This window comes from Desmodus rotundus, chromosome X (genome assembly GCF_022682495.2).
Source record: "Desmodus rotundus isolate HL8 chromosome X, HLdesRot8A.1, whole genome shotgun sequence".
Lineage (NCBI taxonomy): Eukaryota > Metazoa > Chordata > Mammalia > Chiroptera > Phyllostomidae > Desmodus > Desmodus rotundus.
This window is the reverse complement of record NC_071400.1, coordinates 63,054,991-63,079,995: the sequence shown is the minus strand read 5'-3', so window position 1 is coordinate 63,079,995 and position 25,005 is coordinate 63,054,991. Positions and strand designations below refer to the sequence as shown.

Sequence of the window (25,005 nt, the reverse complement as noted above, 5' to 3'; positions counted from 1 at the left end):
GAGTCAGGTATAGTGCAGTTTATTCTCTGACCAACAGAGGGCTACAAATGCTGCAGTTTGCTCTTTATTTGTTTTCAGACTCAAGTCAGCTGGAGGCACACAACAAAGCAGAAGACAGGCCCAGCCCCAAGTGGAGCACAGATGGGGTGGGGATCTGAGGCAGCTGGCTTCTCATGCATAGGTGGTGACATACTGGGGCCTCATGTTCCCAAAGTAGGAGCGTTCCCATTCACTCATGAGCTCGAAGTGCACAGGACGGCGGCAGAAATTGCAGGCAGTCATAGACACATCCTGGAGGGGCAGTCCCACCTCAGTCCAGGCTGCCAGCAGCTTCTCTAAAGATAGGAGGAGGAGGAGAGGGAAAGAATTGGTTAGAGTAGGTTTCTTAATCCCTATATCACAGTACAGATGTGCCAAAATATAGATCCCTTGAATCCACTGAGATATATTGGAACCAGGAGTAACTTCTGGTTTGTTCCATTGTGTGTTATGAATGTTACTATTTGTGTATAGGTCCTATGATATGTAAAAGATTCCAAAGCATCTATTTGACACCATAGCTGTACTGGCCTGGCCTGGACCACATCCTAAGTACGGGACATGCTGTGGCCCAAGAAATGAATCCATCTACTTGGAAACTCCTAGCCTGGGGAGGAAAACGACACTGACAGTAACTGTGCAGTGTTATTGTTGTGACCTGGGAGCCTGGAGTGGGGAGTGTTCTGGAGGAGATAGGAACCCAGAGGAGAGAACCTGATCCTGCTGTCAGAAATGCCTCAGGTGCGTGCCATAGCTCTGCCCACAGCTTTTTAATAAATGATCGCTCCCAGGGTGATCTCATCCATTCTCATGGTTTTGAAGACCATCTTTATGCTGATGATTCTGAAATTTTCATCTCCAGCCCAGAACACTCTCCTGAATGCTATATTTGTATATTCAATTGTCTTCCTATATCTCCAATGTCAAATAGGCATCTCTAACTTAACATGAACACAACTGAGCTACTGACCCTCTGTACCCTCCACCAAAGCCTACTCTACTTTCAGCCTTACCCATCTCAGTTGATGGCAATTCCAATTGCTTAGTCCATAAATTTTAGAGCCATCATTTATTTTTCTCTTCCTCTTACTACACATCCAATCTATCAGCAAATATCATTGGCTCCACCTTCAAAATCTGACCACTCCTCATCACTTCCAATGCTATCATCAGGCATGAGCCACCACCATCTCTTACCTGGAATATTATAGTAGCCCCCTATTGGATCTCCCTGCTTTCACTCTTTCACCCTTTCAGTCTATTCTCAACATAGAAATTGGAGCAATTCTGTTAAAACCTGAGTTAGATATGTCACTCTCCTGCTCAAATCCTTCAAAAGACTATCCATTTCAGAGTTAAAGCTAAAACCCTTCCAATGGCCTACAATACCCTACACAGTCTTGGCCCATATTGCCCCTCAGTCCTCATTTTTCTATCTCCCTCTACACCACTCAATCTACACTCATCTTAATTTGTTCCTCAAATACAAAAGGAATACTCCTGTGTTAGGGTCTTCACTCCTAGGCCATTCCCTCTGCCTGGGATGATCATCCCTTAGATATCTGCCCAGCTAACTCCTTCATCTTCATATTTTTGCTCAAGTGTCATGTCAGTGAGGTCTACCCTTAACACTCCATTTAATGTTGCAACCCTCTTCCAATCTAGCCCTTGTCCCCACCCCCCACCTCATTAGCACTTCCTGTCCCTCCTATCCTGCTCTATTTTTTCTTCATAGTGCTTAGAACTACCAGGCTATGTACAATTGACACTTGAACATTGTTGCGGTCAGTGGCACTGAACCCTGCGCTGTCAAAAATCCACATATAACATTTGACTCCCCCCAAACTTATTACAGTCCCTCAGTATCCACAGGGGATTGATTCTAGGACCTCCCGTGGATACCAAAATCTGTGGGTGCTCAAGTCCCTTAAAATGGTGTAGAGCAGTGCATATAGTCAGCCATCTACATCTGCGGATTCCCAACCACTAATGAAAAATACTGTTTTTTTCCATGGTCGGTTGAATCCACAGGTGTGAAACCTGGGAATACAAAGGGCTATTTAAAAAAAAAAAACTTTAGAAAGAGGGGAAGGTAGGGAGAAGGAGAGGAAGAGAAACACCAATATGAGAAAGAAACATCAATTGGTTGCCTCTCGTATGATGCCCCAACTGGGACTGAACCCGCAACCTAGTCCCTGACTAGGAATCAAACCAGCAACCTTTTGCTTTGTGAGATGATGCCCAACCTACTGAGCTACACTGGTCAGGGCCCCACTTTATTTATTGAGAAAAATCTACGTAAGTGGACCTGCACCATTCTAACCTGTGTTGTTTAAGGGTCAAATGCAATTTACTTATTTTAAGATGTTCTTTGACTACCTCCTTCCATTAGAATGTAAGCTCCAGAAGGATAGGAATTTTTGTGTCTGTTCTGTTTACTACTGAATCCCCAGCACCTAGAACAGTGTCTAGCACACAGTGGGTACTCAATAAATATTTGTTGAAAGAATGAAAGGACACCTGGTTAAGCCAAGAAGATGAAAGAAAAGGAAGCCAGAGGAAGGGTTTGAGGGAAGGCATTCCAATGAGAAGGGAGCATTAATTACCAAAGTCCCAGAGGTAAGGGGATAGAGCAAAATGAGGGAACTACAAGTCATTCAGTGCAGCTGTGGGAATAAAATTAATGTGGGGGAAGAGGTGAGGATATAGAGATCACCATGTTGAAGGCATTGAATGTCATGCCAAGGAGCTTTGACTGTTCTATAGACCAGTAGTCTCCAAGTTTTGGACTATACATCCTATCAGTATAAACATTTTAGCATGTACTTCCAATCTATGTATGTTTGTTTATATACTGTTTACATGTATAATTGTCAGTCTATATATTAAAGATCCAAATCAGTAATGCTTAATTCCCAATTTTTAAGATAAAAAGTAAACATGAAATCCTAGGTATGCTGTGTAATTTCCAGGACTTGTAAGTAATAAACCTGTGCCTTTAAAACAATAGCCACAGGGGAGTGGGGAGAGGGGTCTACAGGAGCTACTATAAAGGACACAAGGACAAAATCAAGGGGGAGGGTAGAGGTGGGGGAGGGAGGTGGGACTGGCTGGGGTGGGGTGGAGGGAAGGGGAGAAAATGCAGACAATTGTAACTGAATAAAAAAAAATTCCAATAAATTCCCTCACCCTGTGGACCATTTTGCATACCTCCCTCACATTGGAGACCACTACTCTGCTCCAGACAATAAGGAAACGTGAAGAGGTTTAAGCAAGGGAGCTGTATAGCTATGTAGTCAGATTTTTACAAAAATCCCTCTGTGGTCAGAATGGAGAAGGGATTAGACCGAAGCAAGAGAGACACAGATAAATTAGGAATAAATCACACTGATGAGGATTTAAAAATTACCAATGGAGAAAAGAGAACGGATTTGAGAGAAATTGTAGAGAACATTTGCAAGATTTTAAGATGGTTTGGCTATAGGTTTGAAGGACTGGTAGAGTCATGGTGGATACCACTCATATTTCTTCCCAGAAATAACCCAGCATAAATGGACACTCAGTGAACTGAGGGTGCCTAGAGCTCTATAATGGAAGCCTAGAGCAACTGAGAGGACTGAGGCAAAGCTCCAGAAGTCTGGATCATCAGCTTAGGCAGTAGACCAAGTGGTTATGACCATGGCGGTAGACACAAATTCCCCAGTTCAAATCTAGTAACTGTGTGACTTGGGCCAGTTACTATATCTTTTTGATGTCTCAGTTTCCACATATGTAAAATGGAAAGGCTAATACTATCATTTCTACCCCATGAGGATTACATGAGCTAATACGAGTAAAGTTTTTAGGATAGTAATTGGCAGATGATAAATAATAAATGTTGGCTAACGTTATTTGGTGTTTTTAATCAATGAATGAGTGACTGGCAACTACCTGTCTTGTCTTCCTTGAACTCTCATGCTGTCTATGCTCCAGACAAGCAAAATGACTGTTGCCATTGCATGCTCTCTGTTTTCCTATCTCTGGGTCCTTGCTGATGGAATTCCCTTATTCTGGAATGTCCTTATACCATACCACATGCACTTCAAGGTGCTACACAAGGACTTCCTCACACACAAAGCCTCCCTAATTTCACCCTTCCTGCCCTCTCTAGCCATAAATGAGCACTTCTTCTCCAGCTCCCAGAGCACTGTAGCTCATCACACTGGACCAGTACCATCTATGCCTGTGCCTGTCTCCTCTGCTAAACCATCAACTACCTACATGTCTTTCACCCAACAGACCTGGAATGAGCACCTTCTCTATGCCAGGCCCTGTGCTTAAAAACTGCTTCCTATAGGAATCCAGCAGGCTTTAGGTGAATGGACTAACCTGCCATCTTTCAGGATAAAAACAAAGCTATTCATTTAACACTATAAATCTCTCAATCCAGTTCCTGTTTTGTGTTGTCTTTATAGACTCATAGATTGACACTCCCTTCCCACTCCCTTCCTACTGTCCTACATTCCTGTAACACCTGTTGTTGTTCTTGATATATCCCAGGCTGTTTCTCACCCTCTCCTTGCCTTTCTTAGTGTTCTGCTAGGAATACCCCTCCACACCGTCTTTCTCTTGGTCCAGTACCATTCATCTTGAAAGACTCAGCTCAGGTGTCATCTCCACTAGGAAGCCTGTCTCACATTGCCTATGTTGGATCAGGTCCCTCCTCTCTGCTCCCATGACGTTCACATTCACTGTCTCTGTTGAACCCCTTGAAATCATTGTTTGTGTCTGCTATGGCCTCCTCAACCAAACTGGAGCCCTACAAGTCTAGGGACTGTTTCTCATTCATTGATGACCCTAGTATAGAGTTTGCTACACATTAGATGTTTCAGAAGTATATTTTTAAAGTGAGGGGCATCCATTCTCTCTCTCAACTTCTTCAAATCCTGGGGCTGAAAGGAGGGAGAGTACTGTAGGCAGCAATGTCGAGAACTTACCCACAAAGTCTTCCATCATCTGAGGGCTGTGATGGGGCGAGGGTGCCAGGCGCAGCAGCTCCTCACCCCGGGGGACAGTTGGATAGTTGATGGCCTGCACATAGATGCTATGCTTGGAGAGAAGGAGATCACAGATCTTGCTGTTCAGTGCTGCATCACCCACCTGGGCTCACAAGAAAAGCCTGTCAGTATCTGCCACACTGGCCCTGCTATTACTAGCTCCATGAAGCAGGTAGAGGAAACAAGGTGAAGGGACAACACTGAATTTTTGGACAGAATTTTTTCATAAGGGGCTTAGCCAGTAGCAGCTCCAGAATATTTATCAAGGAGTTGCTTAGAGGTAGCAATCAAATTTTAAGGAGTGGGGTGGAGGTGGTGCTAGGGACCTTGTCTTGAAGGTGTTTGCAGAGCAAACATACTGGTTTTACTTAGCTCTTATGTTAATTTGGGGTGGTCATGGATAAGAAGACAAATCCCTTAAGCTCCCTTCTGGGATGCTGCCATTGGGTTAATTAAAAAAACAACAACAACAGATATTTACAAAAGCAGTCTTTCAAGGGGATATTGGGTTGATCCAAGGAGCAGTTACTATTTTTTTTCTCATCTATAAAACAGCCACATAAAATTATCTCCCTACACTCTTACTTACCAACACACACAAATAGACATTGTTTAAGAAAGAAGTCGCAGTTCATTTTTAATGCCAGTAAATACTCTAATGTAGTTGAGTATCCAAAATAGCAGCTAGTTTCATGGCTTTTGATTTTAGATTTTCTAACTTCAATTCTTAGTAAGAAATACATTTCATGCTGTGATCATATTATGCATATATACACATACATATACATTACATACATGTGCATATAATCATATACAAAACTGAAAATTCCCACGAAATAATATCCTAGCTATATGTGATGTACTTGAACATTTTCTTTATTGTTTTCTTTGTAAGCAACTATATTTATAGCCACTATACCATAGATGTGATGAGTAAGCCAATGGCCATTCCTTTGTAAACTACAAGAATTTTCATCATGCATAGTTTGCAGGCTCATTAACAGGCAGTCTCTTTAAGAGGCTGGATGTTCAAGAAAGATTTGTTAGTGCTAGTCATAACCTATTAAGTTGATGTTATGAGTCATGAATGGTCTTGATGCACAGTTTGAAAAACACCGAATTATGTATACATCATGGAAACTCAATATTGTGAGGGTCAGGACAGTCTGATAGGGATGACATAATAGCTAATGAATGGGAAAAGAAGACTGGTTAATTCAGAATGACTGATAACTTTTCAAAAATGGTTAACAAGAACGCATCAACAGTAGCTGCTGTCAGTTTGCTGGGTGTTAGAAGGTTTCCAGAAGAGATAGGAAGGGAGGGCAATGGGAAGGGTGGGGCTCTCACCCGGATGGGTATGATGTGGCTGGGACAGGGGATAACAGGAAAGCCCCTGTCCATTAGTAGCTGGCGCATGTGCTTGACATTGCGCTGGTGGGCCCGCCTCAGGGCTTGGCCCTCCTCTCCCTTGAGCAGCCGCACAGATTCCAGAGCCCCAGATAGCACCATGGGAGGCAGTGAAGTGGTGAAGATGAAGCCAGCAGCATAGGAGCGCACCATGTCCACCAAGTCATGGGTGCTGGCGATGTAGCCACCCACACAGCCAAAGGCCTTGCCTGGAAACAGGGAGGAGGAGGATATGTACAGACCCCATTATCAGTCCCCAAAAGAATAGGATCATGCCCCAGGTAACAAAAGGAGGTGCACCAGAAGCTGGAGCTCTAGACACCAGAAGCTGGAGCTCTAGACTCCCTTCCCAGGCCTCTGGTTCAAGACAGGGGAATTATTATCAGCAAGAGCTGATAATTCTGCTCTTTCAAGATAGGACTTTCAAGGCCTGCCATATGCAGTGACTAGATAAGCAGGAGCTGGGTGGGGATCTTAAGCTGGTTAGGCCCAAAAGTGGAGCTAAAATGAAGCTTGGGGCTGAGTGGGAAAGGAGATTAGAACTACAACTCTCCACTTACTGAGTAGAACCTGGTTATTTGGCCCAGCCCAGGGGTCATCTTAAAAAATCCAGATTTTTTCAGCAATCTAGTGAAGAAGGAGTGAGAGAGTCCAGGAGTTTTACAGCCTGAAACTGTGAACTATACCCAAATAGTTCCCGCAGCTTTGGGGAGGAAGTAGTAAAGGATCTTTCAGGGCTCTCTTTTCTAGATTGTATGTAAGGGAGGTCCAAGTCACTCACTCACCAAGAGTTCCAGAAACGATGTCAATTTTGTGCACAATTCCATCACGTTCCCCAATGCCAGCGCCCCGGGAACCATACAGTCCTACAGCATGAACCTCATCCACAAAGGTTAGAGCTCCATACTGGTGGGCCACATCACACAACTCCTCGAGGGGACAGATGGCACCTGAGCAAAGTCAAGGAATAGGGATATCATAACCCTTCCCCACTTCTAACTCCAGTGTGGAATTTGTAACGCACAACTACTTTGGGACTATTTCAAACTTCTTTATATGTATTGACTGCCTTCACCTCACTGCTACCGAAGCTTGTTCTCTCTCTCTCTCTCCCCCCGCCCCCTTTCTCCAGGCTATGGTCAAGTCTTGCTTCTCTATTTTTTAATATTTTTACTTTATTCTGCCAATATATGTTCTCTTGTTTATGCCACTTTCCAGACTCTCTTTGCTTCCTTTTCTGTCCTGCAAGTCTATGTATTTCCACTTAGGGTTGGCATTAGCCTATATGATACCTTTGTTTTTAAAAAATCACCTTTTGCTCCAGATTAATGTAGTCCTGATTTCAGATCCCACTCATTCCCTCAGCCAGGTGCTGTTAGCAACCCTGTCAATATATTTATTCTTCACTTGTCTTCCCTGTTTCTATCTTTCTGGCTTTCTGTTACTATCTCTCTTTTTGTGGCCATTTCCATCTTTGTTTCTATACCTCTATTTTTCTGTCTCAGCTGTATTTTTCTGTCTGCCCTCCCATTCCTTCCTCTTTGTCTCTCTGTCTCTCTCTCCCGCCCTCTTCCTTCCTTCACTTCTTTCTTATTGTGTCCCTTTGTCTACCTCTCTGACTATTTCTCTGCTTCAGACTTTCTTTCTCTATACCTTTGTGTCCCTTTCTGTGTTTCTTTGTGCATCTGTCTATGTCTTTTCTGTGTCTCTGGGAGTGTCTTTCTTTCTTTCTTTCTTTCTTTCTTTCTTTCTTTCTTTCTTTCTTTCTTTCTTTCTTTCTATTTTTAGAAAATACTTGTTTGTTTGTTTTAATTTTTTTTTATTTTTATTCAGTTACAGTTGTCTGCATTTTCTCCCCATCCCTCCACCCCACCCTAGCCAATCCCACCTCCCTCCCCCACTTCTACCCTCCCCCTTGATTTTGTCCTTGTGTCCTTTATAGTAGCTCCTGTAGACCCCTCTCCCCACTATCCCCTCCCCACTCCCCTCTGGCTATTGTTACATTGTTCTTAATTTCAATGTCTCTGGTTATATTTTGTTTGCTTTTTTCTTTTGTTGATTATGTTCCAGTTAAAGGTGAGATCATATGGAAAACAGTATGGAATTTCCTCAGAAAACTAAAAATGGAACTGCCCTTTGACCCAGCAATTCCGCTGCTGGGATTATACCCTAAGAACCCTGAAACACCAATCCAAAAGAGCCTATGCACCCCAATGTTCATAGCAGCACAATTTACAATAGCCAAGTACTGGAAGCAACCTAAGTGCCCATCAGCAAATGAGTGGATCCAAAAACTATGATACATTTACACAATGGAATTCTACACAGCAGAGAGAAAGAAGGAGCTTATACCCTTTTCAACAGCATGGATGGAACTGGAGAGCATTATGCTAAGTGAAATAAGCCAGACAATGAGGGACAAATACCATATGGGAGTGTATTTCTTATCCCTCTCAATTTTGTTATATGAGGGCACCTCTCCACACACAGACTTAGTCTCAATCTATTGAGCGAAAGTGAATTAGAAGTGATCTGTAGGTTCTTTTACATTTCCATACAGATTACCATTTTTCCATGTTATCCTAGACATCTTCTATGTTTACAGTCGTTTATAAGGTCTTGAAAGGGCTGTGAATCTGATATGTAGACTTTTTTGCTACTCTGCATATGCAACAACCTATACCTTCTCCATTCCTGGAAACTACTGAGATGCAGAGAGTCGGAATACAGAAGAAATTTTTCATGTGGAAGCAGGGACTCCAAGCCAGGATTAATGTGAGCAACTGGTGGGAACAACCGTAGGAGGTATAACCGAAGACAAAGGGGATAATGTGATGGCTCAAGCATCAATTCAATAGGAGAAACTCTGCCCTACGATTGACAGTTTAGACAGAGTTTCTGTAAAAAAAAACCCAAGAAACCATTCTCTTGCAAATGTAAGGAAGTAGGATGGCCCTAACACAGTTTCCACTAGAGAAATAATGAATTAGAGTAGTCTCTATAGTAGAAATATAATCATGGGATGGTTTTACTTTATTGCTAGTTGTAGAAACGGAGTGGGCACAACTTCTTTTTTTTTTTTTTAAGAAAATAATATTATTTATTTATTTATAGAAAGAGGGGAAGGGAGGAAAAAAAGAAGGACAGAAATATTGATGTGAGAGAGGAACATTGATCGGTTGCCTCTTGCACCTGCCCCCCCCAGCAACCAGGAGACCTGGCCTGCAACCCAGGCATGTGCCCTGACCAAGAATTGAACCGTGACCTTTCGCTTTGTGAAATGATGCCCAACCAACTGAGCTACACTGGTCAGGGCATAAGTTCTTTACATATAGTAGTTCATTTAATTCTCACAGCTACTCTATTATTATCACCCCCATTTTTCAAATAAGGCAACTGAGACACAGAACACAAGCTAAGTACTGTATTTTGTCATGTATAATGCTCACTTTTTACCCAAATTTTTGAGGGAAAAATAAGGATGTGCATTATACATGGGTAGAACCTGAAATACCTTGTATCTGTTCTCATGTTTTGTAATTATTTGTTTAATAAAATTTCTTGTACCATAATATGTTCAAAAATAAATGCTAAAATTCCTTTATAATCAAAAAAGTATCCTAATATAAATAAACAAACAATTGAATTAAAAAATTAAAACAAAAGATTTTTTTTCCTGAAAGTTTGGGCCAAAAATGTGGGTGTGCATTATAATGGGAGCGTGTTATACATGGCACGCTATACATGGTGAGTTGTCACTATACCACGTTATACATGGTGAGTTGTCACTCTGGGATTTGAAAATGGGTAGTCTGGTTGCACAGCCTTTGCCTTACCATTACATGATGCAGATGGTACATATGTTGGCTAAATCAGAGGCTACTATGGACTCTCTTTTGTTTCCATTGGAAAAGTAACAAATTGAAATGAAGTGAGGACCTCTTCCCTTTAGAAGGTATGGTCTAAAACACATAATTTCTGCTCAAGAGGGGCAGCAATAGAATGATTTGGGCATTGCTTCAGTTGGGGAGGAAATGAGGTAGGAGTGTAAAGATCATTTATTTCTACTTAGATCATAACAAATGGGATGACTTTCATCATCTCTAATTCTTACAACCAGATATTTTACCTTTGGGTAAACTGAGACTCAGAGAGTTAAAGAGTTATCCAAGGTCACAGAGCCAGTAAGTGCCTGAGGTGGGATTTGAACCCAGATCTGTCTGATATAAAAACATGTTTTGATTCCAATGTTTTCTACTGGACCTTGAAAAAACTCCCAGGCAATAATTTGTGAAATTTTCCATTGCAGAAGCCAGATACTGAGATAGTTGATTTGTGTACATCATTTATCATGGAGGGAGCCTTGTGTGACAGAATTGGAATCGTACATCCTAGGGAGCAAATACTCACTTTGGCACCAATTACTAAAGTCATGAAAGATAAATTAGGAGCTGTGTCTGAACTTTAATTTCTTAATCTGTAAGATCCCTGTAATAGCTGCCTCTGTCTTTTGGCATTTACTGGCTGTGTGATCTTAGGCAAGTTACCTCATTTGTCTGTGTCTCATGTAAATGAACAGAAACAATAATAGCACCTACCCCCATAGAATTGTGAAGATCCAGTAAATTAATAGATATAAACTATAATAATTTTGCTTGGCATGTAATTAGCACTCTGTAAATGTTAGCTGTTATCATTATCATCATGGTTTTTGTGAGACCAATGTTAGTAAACATACACTCACGCATATACTTACCATCCATTGAGTGAACAGTCTCAAAGGCCACAATTTTGGGTGTCTCAGGGTTGGACTTCTCTAGAAGTTTCTTCAGGTGGTCAGGGTCATTGTGCCTGAAGACAAACTTGGTTGCTCCACTGTTGCGGATACCTTGGATCATTGAAGCATGGTTGCCTGCATCTGAGTAAATCTCGCACCCTGAGGAACCAGATGCATAGTTCATAAGCTTCTGTCCCAGAATTCCCACTTCAACCTCAGGACTGACCTGGCAGGCGTAGAGGGACAACTCTTTCCTTCTTTTGAAGACCCTGCTCTGCTTCCCCCTCCTCTGGAAACTTTTGTGACACCTCTTGCTTCCTTGGAGAACTCCCCTTTACTAAAATTCTGACCCCATACCTTTCCCTCTGATCATTTCTAACCCTAGTCTGGCCTCTGACTATCTTGGAGTAGAGGAAATTTTAATAATTTCCCAAGAAGCTCTAGAGTTTCTTGAGGACAGAGCCTAGGTTCCTTTTCTTAGACATAAGATCAAGCCTTAGAAAGGAATTTATCCCAGAGAATACTTGTTGATTTGTACTAACGCTAGATTCTTCTTGGTCCAGATGAAATCCCACTTTTCCAGGTAGCAATCCTCTGCTTACAGGGTGGATAATTATCACACTTTCACAGTTTGAATAATAAACTCATGGCACATGATAGCTGGAAGGACCATTAATGACCATGGAATCCAGTTCCTTTAATGTAGAAGTGAGGAAGCTAAGGTCCAGAGAGGGGAAGACCTTTCTCTAGGACCTGAGGAATGTAGGACTTTTACTGGGCAATACTGGGAGGACAGATAGAGGGGGGAAAGTTGGTGGAGGGAGTTGAATCCTGGCCCACAAATTGCACTGACATCAAGGAACTGTGGATTTTGTTAGAGTAAGGTATCACTTCTATCTGAAGAAATCAGGCATGATTTCCTGGTGAACCTGACACAAAGGAGAAGTAGACTGGAAGTTTCTTAAGAGCAGAAACCACATCTTTTTATCTTTCTGTTTCTAATACCCAGTATAAAGCTAGGTACACAGTAGCTGGTCAATAAGGATTTCTTTAATAAATGGATGAATAAACATAACTCATTTACAAGTGAGTGAATGAATATATAAATGAATATATTACTGAATGAAAGAGTGAGAATAGGGGTATCAAAAATGAGGCTTAAGAGGTAGGTAGAGGCCAGATTATTTGGGGCTTTAGAAACCATGATACAGAATTTAGAATTGGTCCTAAGGGCAATGGGGATCTATGAAAGGGTTTTGGGCAGGGGAGTAACAAAAATACATTTGTATTTAAAAAATATCATTCTGCCTGATGTGAAGAATAGAATGCTGGAGGGCAAAGGTGAAATCAAGAAATTCAATTGGTCTAGGCTAGGATGTTTGCAGTGGAAATGAAAGAAGTTGAGTTGTAATGATTGAGGAGGAGATTCATTGAAAAATATTCAAAGGATGTTGGACTTAGTTGGGGTCATGTGTGATCTCAGATAAAGCTTCTGAGAAGCAGTGGTGATGTTTATAGTGTGCTAAAGAATCAGCAGGAATTGAGGAAGGAGATAGCAAGTACGGAGACTTCTCTCAAGCAGTTTGCCAGTTATAAGGAGGGGAGAGGTAAGGCAGTAGCTAGAGCATAATGAGGGAAAATTTTTTTTGTGAGATGCAAAAGACTTCAATATGTTTAAAGAAAAGGAGAGGCTGAAGATATAGGAGAGAGGGAACTTTATAGATCAAAGTTCTTGAGGAGACAGAGGGGAATGGGACAAAGAGCACCAGCAGCAGAATTTGTCAACAAGGAAAAGAGCACTTCTTCCACCATGACAGGATAGAAGAACAAGGAGAGGACATGTGGAGATGCTAATGTGGGTGAGGTGGAGGTGTAAGAGAGCTGAGGAGAATGAAGATCGGCAAAACTGCCCTGGAGACTTGGAGAACTGACCATGGAAACAGGATTGCCAGTGAGCACAGAGGAGCTGTTACAAGTTGGGGACTATAAATTTTTAGTGACTCCCATCTGAGCAATTATATCAGCCCAGGATTGACAGAGAAAGTGGAAAGTTATATTCATCTAGGTTTGGGGCTGTGGTGGAAGGATGACAGGCACGTGAGTTGAGGATATTATTGACTGGAGAGTGGGAGAGCTGGAAGGTAGGATCCAGATAAGATCCAGTGTGCAAGGGAAGGGATTGGCTTTAGGCAGGAGAGATGCACCTTCAAATTGTAAAACAAAAGAATGAAAGAAGAATAGATGAACAATTAGTAGAGTTTGTAGGTTTGGTGGCTATAAGTTAAAGGAGTCCCTATCTGGTGGCTTCTTTATTTCTTTGTGATGTATGATGTAAGGTTATTTACTAAAAGTGAAAGAGGAGGTAGTCACAGGTTTTAGAAGAGGGAACAAAGTTTTAAAAAGTGATTTTGGAGACATAAAAGGACTGTTTATGAGAATTAAGAGCCCAGTTGAATTGGGGGGTGACAAATTTATTGTGTTACTCTTCTGTGAAGTTGGGCAACATTTCTTAGTAGTGGTCTTTAGCCTATGTGTGGAACAGGAGAAAGGAGAGGGATATAGTCAATCAGTGAATGTTGAGGATATACAAGGTGGATGAGAAAGAATGGCAATGGGAGCAAGTGGACTCAGAATAGAGGGAAGGAGTGATGAAGACAGTGAGACTATATGCTGTAGTGCACTATACCAGCCCTGAAAAAAGCTTAGGCCTTAGGCTTACCTGGCAGGATCTTGGCCAAGGTGAAGAGAGTAGAATCATTTGCCACAAAGCAGGAGGAGAAGAGCAGGGCTGAGTCCTTCTGGTGAAGCTCAGCCAGCTCTTGCTCCAGCTCCACATGAAACTTACTGGTACCTGAGATGTTGCGGGTACCTCCAGCTCCAGTTCCATGACGCTGCAGGGTCTCCCTAGTCAGGAAAAACAAAACAAAACAAAACAAAACAAAACAAAACAAAGGGGAGACAAGAAGAGGAAACCCTTGTCAGACACTTAGGAACTGAATAGGTTTCTCTTCCTTGATTGGGGTCAATGTTGACTTAGTGGTTCTGTGTGAGCTGTGTCCTAAGTAGCGAAGTAGAGGGCGGGATGGGGGTGGTGGAGGGGCACAAACCCTCCTTTTTAGGTTGCAGGCACTCTGGGATGGAGGGAGAAGTTAGGTTGAACTTGAGCAGCTTGGAAGATTTTCTAGAGATCACATACCATCTCTGGAAATACTCACTCTACAGCCAGAGTGAGAGCTCATGGACAGTGGGCTTGCTTGTTCTCCCATCCTATTGTCCATATCACTGGACAGCCAAGAGTTTAGAAAATATGGTTTGTTGACTGACTTAGTTCATATCATATATGAGGATTAAATATGCTGGAGGGCCTTGTACAACAGGGGTGGTGGGCAGAACCCAGGTTTCCACTTCCAGCTCTGGTTTTTCTTTCCACATGTGGCTTTGACTCTTCTTTGGATTGTCCCCACAGCTCATGTCCCAGACACTACTACTCACTGTGTGGCTTGCAAGACCCGAGGATGCCTGCTCATGCCCAGGTAGTCATTACTGCACCAGACAGACACATCCTTTGTGGACACACATGCTTCAGGGAAGTGTTGGGCAAAGGGGTATGCATCAGCCCAGCGATTCACGGTCTTGAACACACGGTAGGTGTGGTCCTGCTTCTTCTCCATGATCTTGTCCCTGAAAAATTGCTCATAACCAAAGAAATGGTTTCCTGCAGGAATAGAGATGGGGATGAAAAGAATTCATTTAAAAGTCACTTCCTGGCTAGTCCATATTTCATTCATGCTATTGATTTTGCCTTCTCTAATTTTCTTTACATTTATTCCTTTATTTGATCAGTTATTAACTTGCTGGGCCACAGTAACTCTGTACTACTTCATTCAACCATCCCTTTGCTTACTCACTCATTCACTCAGTAATTTATTCATAACTCATTCAGGCTTTCTACCCCTGGCATGGACTCATCTCTTTTCCTGAGGTTAGTGTGGAAGCCTCCTTACTGGAATCACTACTTCCAGTTTCAGTGGAAAGAATATTGACAGATCTAGTTTCAAGTAATTACTCTGCCACTTCCTACTTGTGTGACCTTGAGTAAGTCATGAATCCTATCTCTTAATTTCCTCATCTGTAGAATGAGGCTAATAAGACCTTCATGCAGGACAGAATATAAAACCCCCAAACTAATATCTGGCATATCCAGTATTATTATGACTAAAGTAATAGTAGTAGTGGTAATAATAATAACAACAACAACTAATATTTGGTCATATTATTATAGCCAACACTTAATTACTGTCTATTACATGTAATGCTCTGTCTCATGAATTTTACACCTATTATTTTATTTATTTCTCACAATAACCCTATGTGGAATGTTCTATTAGTATCTTCATTTTAAAGGTAAGGAAACCAAGACATAGAGAAGTTAGGTAACATTTTATTTTGAGGTTAGGTAAATTGACCAAGGTCATACAGCAAGTAAGTTGTCTACAAGTAAGTAATCTAGAGTCCATTACTTTAACCACTACCGTTGCAAAATGGGGCAGCCTGACTTTTAGAATAAATTGAAATAACATATGCCAAAGAACTTGTTAAACTCCAGAACTCTGTAGATGAGCCATAAATCATGATTGTTGCTGATGGTAACTTATGAGGTAGGGGTGTACACTGGTAACATGTTTTGCTGCAGGGATGTTAGGAAATATGTATCAAAAGTTTTTAAAATGTACAGACTGACATACCTAGAGAAACTTGTAGTACATTTAACAGAAAAATTATTGATATCCAGAATTTATTTTTTTTATAAGTTGAAAGACTGCATTAAAAAATTTTCAACCCAGTATATTTACACAATGGAATTCTACACAGCACAGAGAAAGAAGGAGCTTATACCCTTTGCAACAGCATGGATGGAACTGGAGAGCATTATGCTAAGTGAAATAAGCCAGGCGGTGAGGGACAAATACCATATGATCTCACCTTTAATTGGAACATAATAAATAGAAGAAAAAAGGAAACAAAATATAACCAGAGACATTGAAGTTAAGCAGAATCTAACAATGGGCAGGGGGGAGTGGGAGGGGACAGTGGGGAGAGGGGACTACAGGAACTACTATAAAGGACACATGGACAAAATCAAGGGGGAGGGTGGAGTGGGGGAGGGAGGTGGATTCAGCTAGGGTGGGGTGGAGGGATGGGGAGAAAAGGCACACCACTGTAATTGAATAACAATAAAAAATTAAAATTAAAAAAAAAATTTTCAACCCAGTAGAAAAGTAGGCAAAAAATATACAGAGAATTTAATAAATGTAGAAAAAGATGCTTAATCAGGGAAAATCAAACTGTACAAACACATTTTCACCTATCAAACTGATAAAGATTTAAAAGTCTGATATTGTCAAGTGCTGGAGAGGATGTGAGGATATAGATACTTTCTCTGATAACTGGTACAACACTTTGGAGGGCTAATTGTCAGTATTTACTAATATTGAAAATGTACACACCCTTACACCCCAAGAATTTCTATCTCTTAATGTCTATCCTAGAGAAACAGTTTGCTATGTGCATGAGGAGGTACAGTCAATGAGGTTTGTTGCATCACTGTTTGTAACAGGAAAAATTGGAAGCAACACAATAGAAGAGTAGATAAATTATCTGAAGTATATTCATAGTAGGTCTAAGATAACACTATATATTCTATCTGGGTACATATATTCTATATATGTATGTAACACCAGCAAACAATATAAACTGGAAGAATATGCACAAAAACTAGAAGCAATAATCTGAAATATAGGTGCTTGATTAACTGAATGATGTTGCATCTATGCTACAGAACAAACTTCAATCCTTAATAATTAGTATGCAGCTCTATGTTTAGAGACATGAAATAATGTCCATGGGATGTGGTTAAGTAAACAAAGAAAAGTAACAAACTGTGGGTAGAATAAGATCATATTCCTAATAAAAGTATGTATGGACAAGAATGTAGGGTGTGTGTGTGTGTGTGTGTGTGTTTAGTCATAGAAAAATATCTGAAAGAAAACATCACAAAAAATAATGGTGGATAGTAGGACTCTGATTTTAAATTTCTCTCTTTACACTTTCCTGATGGAAAATATTTTACAGTGAATTATATTCCTTTTATATTATAGAAACAAAACAAATTCCATTATGAAAATGTTGATAAACACACACAAAAGAAGGAAAAGGCTCTCTATGAAGGGTGAGAATTTCTGAAGGAAGCATGAAAAAGAAATAAAAAGAATAAATGTAATATTTAATATGGCCTCATATCAAACTAGAAACATGTCCATAAATGTAATTTTATTTCCTCCTCATGGTAACCCGTTGAAGCAGGTATTAAAGTCCCACTGAAAGGAAGTGAATTGCTTGCCAAAGCACACAGGTCCAGCAAGTGCCAGCATTAAAATTTAAACTCAGACTCCCTTTGGTTTCAAAGTGCTTCCTTGCCATTTCCTCTATCGTGTCAGAATCCCTTTCAGCACTCCTTCCATATTTCTACCTCCTTTGTTTCCACCTCAATACATTCAGAAGTCATGTTGTTCTGTATCAGGTATGTGACCTTCTCTGAAATTTGCTCTGGCTCCTGGGAACTGGAGAATGGATTCCTCAGGCTGGTTGAGGGAGCTGGGCAGGTCTGACAGGGAGAATGGGATTCATTGGCCATGAAGGTGTATGTGTGTGTGTGTGGGGGGGGGTGCAAAGGAAGCATTTGTTGTCCTTTTTAACTCAAAAGAACATAAAATAATTCAAGTTTATGAAGTAGATAAGTCTTCTGCAGAACGAAAAAAAAAGTTCTGCAAAGTGAACACCTATTCATCTCCCCAGATGGAGACTCCTGTGTCAGGAAACCTTCCATAAGGTGAATCACACTTCTCTCTACTAGAATTTTCCCTTGGGTGAGGTAAATGGGGTAGTCACCCTGGGTCTTGCATGCAGGATGTAGATACAGGGCAGTGTATGTATCTTACTCTTCTTTTCTGAATGTCATTAAAATTCAATTTTGAAATTTTTACCCGTAATGATATCCCAAAAGGGCCTATGAAAGATGTCAACAATGTGATCATGTCTCAATGTAATTATCTTGAGTGATCTGTACCATTTGAGTTAACTTGGAACTCCATATCATTGTATAGTATGTACCTGGTTCTAACACTTTTCCATGTAAACCCAGATTGTCATAGACTGGTATTTCTTAAATGTGGGATCTCATCTTGTTGGGACCCATTTATCTACTTGGGAGGGAAGAGGAAGAACTTTAGAGACTCATTTTAGATTAATGGCCAAAAGTGACAGGAGCCTGTATATGTATGTGTATTGGGAAGGGTGAGCTTCAGTGCCGGGTCTAAGCCTACTGCTTACCATGGTTCCCCTGGAAAGACTGGACTCCCCATCATGGGATGCTTACTAACTGTCCTTAGATTAGCCTAGCTCAGGAGTGTAGTGAAGTGAGTTCAAGTGTGAGGAGTAGAGGTTGGATGATATGGAACTTGACTCCAACCTGTCTTGAAAGTCTTCACATCCTCCTGGACTTCTGGGGCTGCCTTCTGCACAATCTTGCTCTTCCCATCCTGGAGTTCTGAGAGCATGAAGGGACAGTGGCTCTTGACCCAAGATGGAGAGCCTATGCAAGGTAAGAAAGTAAATGGTAGTGCATTTTTAACCATAAGTTCAGTATAACAATTATTACTGAAACCTACTCTATCCCAAAGTGCCATGTTAGGCTATGGTAGAGGCACATAGATGGATGAGCCTGGTCCCTGTGCTATGGGAACCCCTAAACTGATAGGAATGTCATACACTGAAGACACATTATGAACAGTGCTGGGATGGGAGAGAGGACTTAGACTATGGAAGTCTAGAATAGGGAGAACAGATGATCCAGAATTGGAATTGGACTGCCTGTATCTCTAGGCAGGCTGTGCAGAGGAGATGATGCCCAAGTTAAGTGTCTCATGAGAAATATGGGATACTCTGGCAAAGAATATGGAAGAGGATCATTTGACAGGAGCAAAGGCTCAGAAGGTTGAGATAACAGGCAAATTTAAATAGTTTCAGAATGACGGGAGTAGATAGAGTATGAGGGGCATGAAGAGTGAGACTCTTTAGAGATACTGGCAAAAGTCAGATTCCAGGTGTATTTTTAGGCCATCTCATTCTGCTTTAACACTTTTTACATAACCCCTACCAATTATTAAGTAATGATGAACAGTGTGACTTGGAACCTTGTCTCTAGGACATTCTCCACTTTTTCTGGTAGTCCCTTCTTACCTCCTCCAGCCTTGGTTGCCTTAAGGTGGATTTGAGAACAGGTAGGTCCTTGGGTGGCCAGGATGGGACAGCATCCAATACCAAAAAGGAACTGGTGAGTCTTAATCACCTTGCTCAGGAGGCCTGAGGGGCCACGGGCAAGCACTGGGCAGCGCTGTAGCAATATGGCTGCCGCCACCATCTTGAGCCCGAAGTCCTGCAGAAGATGTGGAAGAGATGAGATCCCATTATGAAAGCCTAGCCTAACGGGTGGTTCCTGTGTTTAATCTTTTGCCTTTAGCTTCCCACCCAATGCTTGTCCTTGTTGTCCTTTCAGGGTGTGAACTTTCCCAATGTTAAAATGTACCAATAGGGCATCAGAAAGGAAAAGGAGACTGTTAAACAAAGATATGAAGGAAAGAGTTCCAACTGTTGGTCAGAAAGCCTGAATTCTGATTCAGACTTTGCCACTGATCCCTCTGTGATGCAGAGAATCATGAAGTGTGATTATATGTGGCAGTATGGGAATTGATAACCCACTAAACCTTTAAATCAACACTTAAGGCCGAGAATATTTTTAAGAATATTGGCTTCATCCAAGTGGAGATTCAACCAGATAATGCACACAGATATGGTTGATCAGGGCTTGTGAGCCTCAACCCAGAGTTTTCCCTGAGCAGGCTTGGGCAGAGAAGGAGAACGAGTTTGAGATCACAGATACCAGCTTAAGTACATTCAGGGAACAGGACAAAAGAGCAGACTCTAGGTCCTACAGAGCCTGGAATTCCAAACTGTTCCCCAAGACTGGAATTTTGCTGTTCTTTGACATGCCTCTGCAGTTTGGAAAAGCACAGATAGAGAAACAGGTAAAAGCAATACCCAATGGTCTGGGAAACAAGTCTATGGGTGAATGAAAGAGATGGAGGCTAACACAGAGGAGAGAAAGGGGACAGAGAGAGGATCCTAAAAAAGAAACCAGAAACCAATGTTACCCCAATAAATTCAATAAACAACAAACAAGCAAGCAAACAAAACCCCCCAAATATACATAGTAGGTATTCAATAAGTATTTGTTGAATCTGGAAGTAAATTAATGAATGAACACAGACAAATAGAAAAAAGAGGAAAGTAGGGAAAGAGTCAGGAAAAAAGAAAAATTAGGAAAGATAAAAGAAGGAAAGTGAGAGAGAACAAAGGTAGAGTGGCAGTCGTGGATTTAGAAGTACAGAAATTGGGGAAAAGAGATCAAAGCCAGAAGAGAAAGGGACAGGGTACAGATAAGAAAAAGGAGAGGTGGACTGCTCCAGAAAAGGAGAGGACAAAAGGATGATGGGAAATACAGGATAGGGAAAAAGACTGAGCTGAGAGAAATAAAGAGTGGAGAGAGAATGGGAGGAAGGGATGTTGAGGGAGGGAAGGAAGGAGGAGAGAGAGATATTAGTGAGAGAGAAAGAGGTAGAGGCAGGGACAGAAGGACACAAAAAGGAAATGAGAAGGACACAAAAAGGAACATACAGGAATATACAAAGACTCAGAAAACAGAGCAAGAATAGAGAGAATCTGACAGTGGCAAAGAGTCAGTCAGGCATAAATATGAAGGAGAAAAGCATCAGGAGATTGTGGGAGTGGGGGAGAGCAACAGAGGAGTTAGGGGAAGAGGACCTCTGCCCTGATAAGGGAGATGAGATAGAGACTGAGTGACAGAAGGGAGTAGAGACAAGTCAAAAGATAGAGACAGAGAGGTAGCTAAAGTGGATTAGGGGTTGGGGTGAAGGAAGGCTGAGAGATACTCAGAGAAAGACAGCTAGAAAGAGCAATAGGGATTAAACAGATTAGAAGACAAAGGGCAAACTGGATATCTAGCATCAGTGGATCAAGAGACAAGATATGGGACAGGCCAACAGGAGAGATACAAGGATGTGGGAAGACTAAGGCCCTGGCACCACCAGGACAGCAACTGAGTAGAATCTAATAATACCTTTAGTGCTACTAGATATAGGGTCATATGTTGCGAGGGACTAGTGAACAGAGGGAGCTCGTGACCCTGTTTTCATATGGCAACCTCCTTCACCTCTTACAGAACAACACCCCTCCCTTCCAGATCTCACAAAGCAAGCATGCTCTCACTAACTCACAAAGCAATCTCTTTTTACACCCCAAAGAAAAAGCGTCCTCCCTCCAACTCTCACAGGCTGTCATATGAGCAAAAGTTAGTATGTGGGGCAGGGTGTGTAGGTCCTGAAATTGGGAAAGGACAAGAGGGTATTTAAATAACTAAATGAAGCTCATCATATTAAGCCTTTGAAGACAGTGTCTGGCACATAATTTCCAATAAATTCTAGCTTTTCTTATTTCAATTCCATCTCCCTAAAACTCCCTATTGAATATTCTTGAAAAGTCACTTTCCCACTCTGGGTCTCAGCTTTCATTAGCTGTCAAATGTAAGATATTTATACCTACCTCATATGGTAGGTAATGAATTGGATCCAATTCCTACATCGTATCTGAAGGTATGAGTTTTCCTTTCCCTGCCTGCCTGCAAAGGTTAAAGCACTTGAGGCTGGGCCTGCAGACCACAGATAAAGCTCCCAGAGTTTATCACCACTGAGGTCTGACCAGATGAGACCAGGGTGTGAGAGAGAAAAGGAGCTCCTTTCTAGAATCACGTCTGGGCATCTGGCTGGGGCTGACTCTGGCTATTGGTGGTGAGGAGGGGTGGGTAACCCAGGGAGAGGCAAGCAAAACAGATGGCTAGGTTCAGGCTCCTAGAAACTCTTTTTAGACATAAACACTGACAGTTATGACAACAACAGTGGGGCATGTCATGGTAAGGAAAGTACCAAAGACTGGAAGCAAAGTCAAGTCCCACTTTTGGATGATGGTGGATTAAGGCCTACTCTCATCTCCTTTATAAAAATGGTAGAAGTGCAATATACTCATCACCTCTAATGCATTTTTGGTCATGTTGTTCTCATAGATCTAGAAAAATATAGACTACTTCTTGGAATTTGTTGAACTATCATGTTCTTTCAAGCTTCAGTTCCATATCCTCTGTTCTGATACTCCTTTCCTGGAATTTGTCCTGCCTCACTCTGCCTGTCCATTTTTATGACTCATAACCTTATAATCTAGTTACCTTGGGCTCTGTTTACATTCCATCCCACTACCTGTCACTGAACTGGAGTGAGTAAAATTGAATAAAAGAAGACTTTTTAGCAGTTTAGGATATTAAGAACACAGCTTCTGGAGCAAGACTATTATTTGTTTTTTAATCCTGGCTCTACCACTCACTAGCTCTGGGACCTTAGAAATGTGGCATCTCTGCTCTGTGTCTTATATCTGTAAAATGTAGATAATAACAAGGACATTCTACTTCACAGGGATGTTGTGAAGATTTAGTAAGATAATCTATATAAAGTATATATTAAGAGTGCCTATCCCATAGTAGATACTGAAAAACTGTTAGCTATTATTTTTATTTTCTTCATTTCCTATGTAGGGAAAGTAAAGGTACAGCCAAGGGAATTTACATTATGAATACACCAGACTAGGTCTGAAAAGTTGACTCTTGTCTCAATCCTGATTCTTATCCTTATCTGTTATAATTTACTATATGAATTTGGGCCCTGTACTTTCCATCCCTGGGCCTCAATTTCTCTACAGAGATTGGACTAGAGAACTTCATAGATTCCATCAGATTCTAATAGTCAAACACTCACGGAGTACTCATTGTTGGAAAAGCTTCACATGCATTGACTTATTTAATCCTTATGACAACCCTGTGAGGTAAACAGTGATATCAACTTTATTTCAAAGATGAGGAAACTGAGACTCAAAAAGATTAAATAACCAGTCCAGATCACAGAGCTACTAAGTAGAAGAACCTGGATTTGAACCCAAGCAATCTGGTTACAGAGTCTACTAACTTAACTACTGTGGATTATGATTCAAATATTACTACATGTATTCTTGACTGAAATGCCAACTCCAGAGGTCAATGCCCTTTGCTGCACTAAGAGATCCCTTTCTAGGATATTTGATTTTGAACTGTGATCAGTGCCTTTACCAAAGGAACAGATTTCTAACTGAAGTAGAATTTCAGGCACTGGTAAACATTCATTCGCTCCACCACTTAACTTATACACCCATTGTGTGGCAGCCCTTGCCAGGGGTATTCTTAAAACAATACTTTTATTCATAGAAATAATGGTAAAATTTTGGGTAAAATGACTAGAAGGTTTTCCTTGCACCTTGAGATCCTCTCTCATGTCAGCAGCCAATCTGTAATCCCAGCTATCAGAAGACCAACCACAACTCTACTCCAGCAGAGAGCCATAAACCACTAACTGCAGCATTCCTTGCCCCCTCTCTCCCCTTTATGCCCTGCTTTGTAAGAATCAGGTCTGAAATAGACGCATTCACTTCATTTCAGGAATTGGAAGCATCAGGCTTTATTTCCCTTCCTGGTACCCTCTTTCCATCATGAAAGAATCATAGAGAATTTTAGATAACTGGTAGCAGAGAATCAGAAATTCTTAGAAACAAAAATTTAGGAGACCATAAAATCAAAATTTAAAGAGGCTGTGGAAATCATAGACCAACCAGCTCCCTTTTCAGAGGGTCTCACAATGAATTAGGGTAAGAATACAAATCTATTGACTTTTATCATAGAGCCCTTTCAGTGACACAATATTCCTCTTTCACCTTTACCCCTTACTTCTGCTAATTATTCATCTCTCAATTCCTTTACATTTATCTCTCCCTACACAATTTATTGTTTCCATCATCTCCACATTCCCTCTGTTTTCTCCTCCTACTTCTACCCCCTTACTCTCTGACTCATTGATCTCTGCTATCAGCCAAGCAGAGTTAAGGAGTCAAAGTGAGGGGGGAACAGGGAATTGCTGGAAGAAATATGAATATGTCTTTTCAGGAGACAGAGAAGGAGAGGAAGAGAGAGACAGAAAGAGACTGAGAGATACAGAAAGAAGGAAGAGATGGAAATCATGAGATTGAGAGGGGGGGATACAGACAACTCAGATGAAGGGAAAAGAGAAAGCTAGTGTGTCAGAGAGTGACCTTGAAAACTGACAAAGGAGAGGAAACAAGTGGGAAAAGACAAAGGAAAGCAGAAAAAGAAAAGCAGGAAAATACATAGGGAAAAAAGAAAGAAAATAACAGAGAGACGGATTCTAAGAAACACAGTCAGATCTAGACAGGCCAGAAAGTTGGCATGTGCAGCTTTGAGGTAGGAAGACAGACCAGAAAGAGGGCTCCAGGCTGAAAGTGACTTTCTTACCTGTTGCCCTGCACTGAGGACGAACGAACGACGGGGTGGGTGCTATGGGTCAGGACCTGGCATTTATCCCTTCCTCCTTGGCTCAGCTCCACCCACCCTGCCTACTGCTGGCTTGGCCCTGCATTGACCTCAAAGTTATCTTAAGCCCTTGTTAGAGATAAAACCCA

The 25,005-nt window shown here is 41.4% G+C and overlaps 1 protein-coding gene across 1 annotated transcript; it reads right to left on the bottom strand.

Moving 5' to 3' along the window:
* Positions 1-51: 51 nt before the first annotated feature.
* On the bottom strand, positions 52-24,960 carry ALAS2 (5'-aminolevulinate synthase 2). Its single transcript, XM_024564342.3, has 10 exons — positions 24,839-24,960; positions 19,561-19,756; positions 18,791-18,913; positions 14,755-14,977; positions 13,982-14,166; positions 11,242-11,421; positions 7,271-7,435; positions 6,426-6,694; positions 5,016-5,178; positions 52-335 (listed from the first exon to the last, which is right to left on the bottom strand). Exons 2-10 carry the CDS (start codon positions 19,739-19,741, stop codon positions 172-174), a joined length of 1,653 nt encoding a protein of 550 aa, XP_024420110.2. The 5' UTR covers positions 19,742-19,756; positions 24,839-24,960; the 3' UTR covers positions 52-171.
* Between the last annotated feature and the right edge of the window lie 45 nt (positions 24,961-25,005).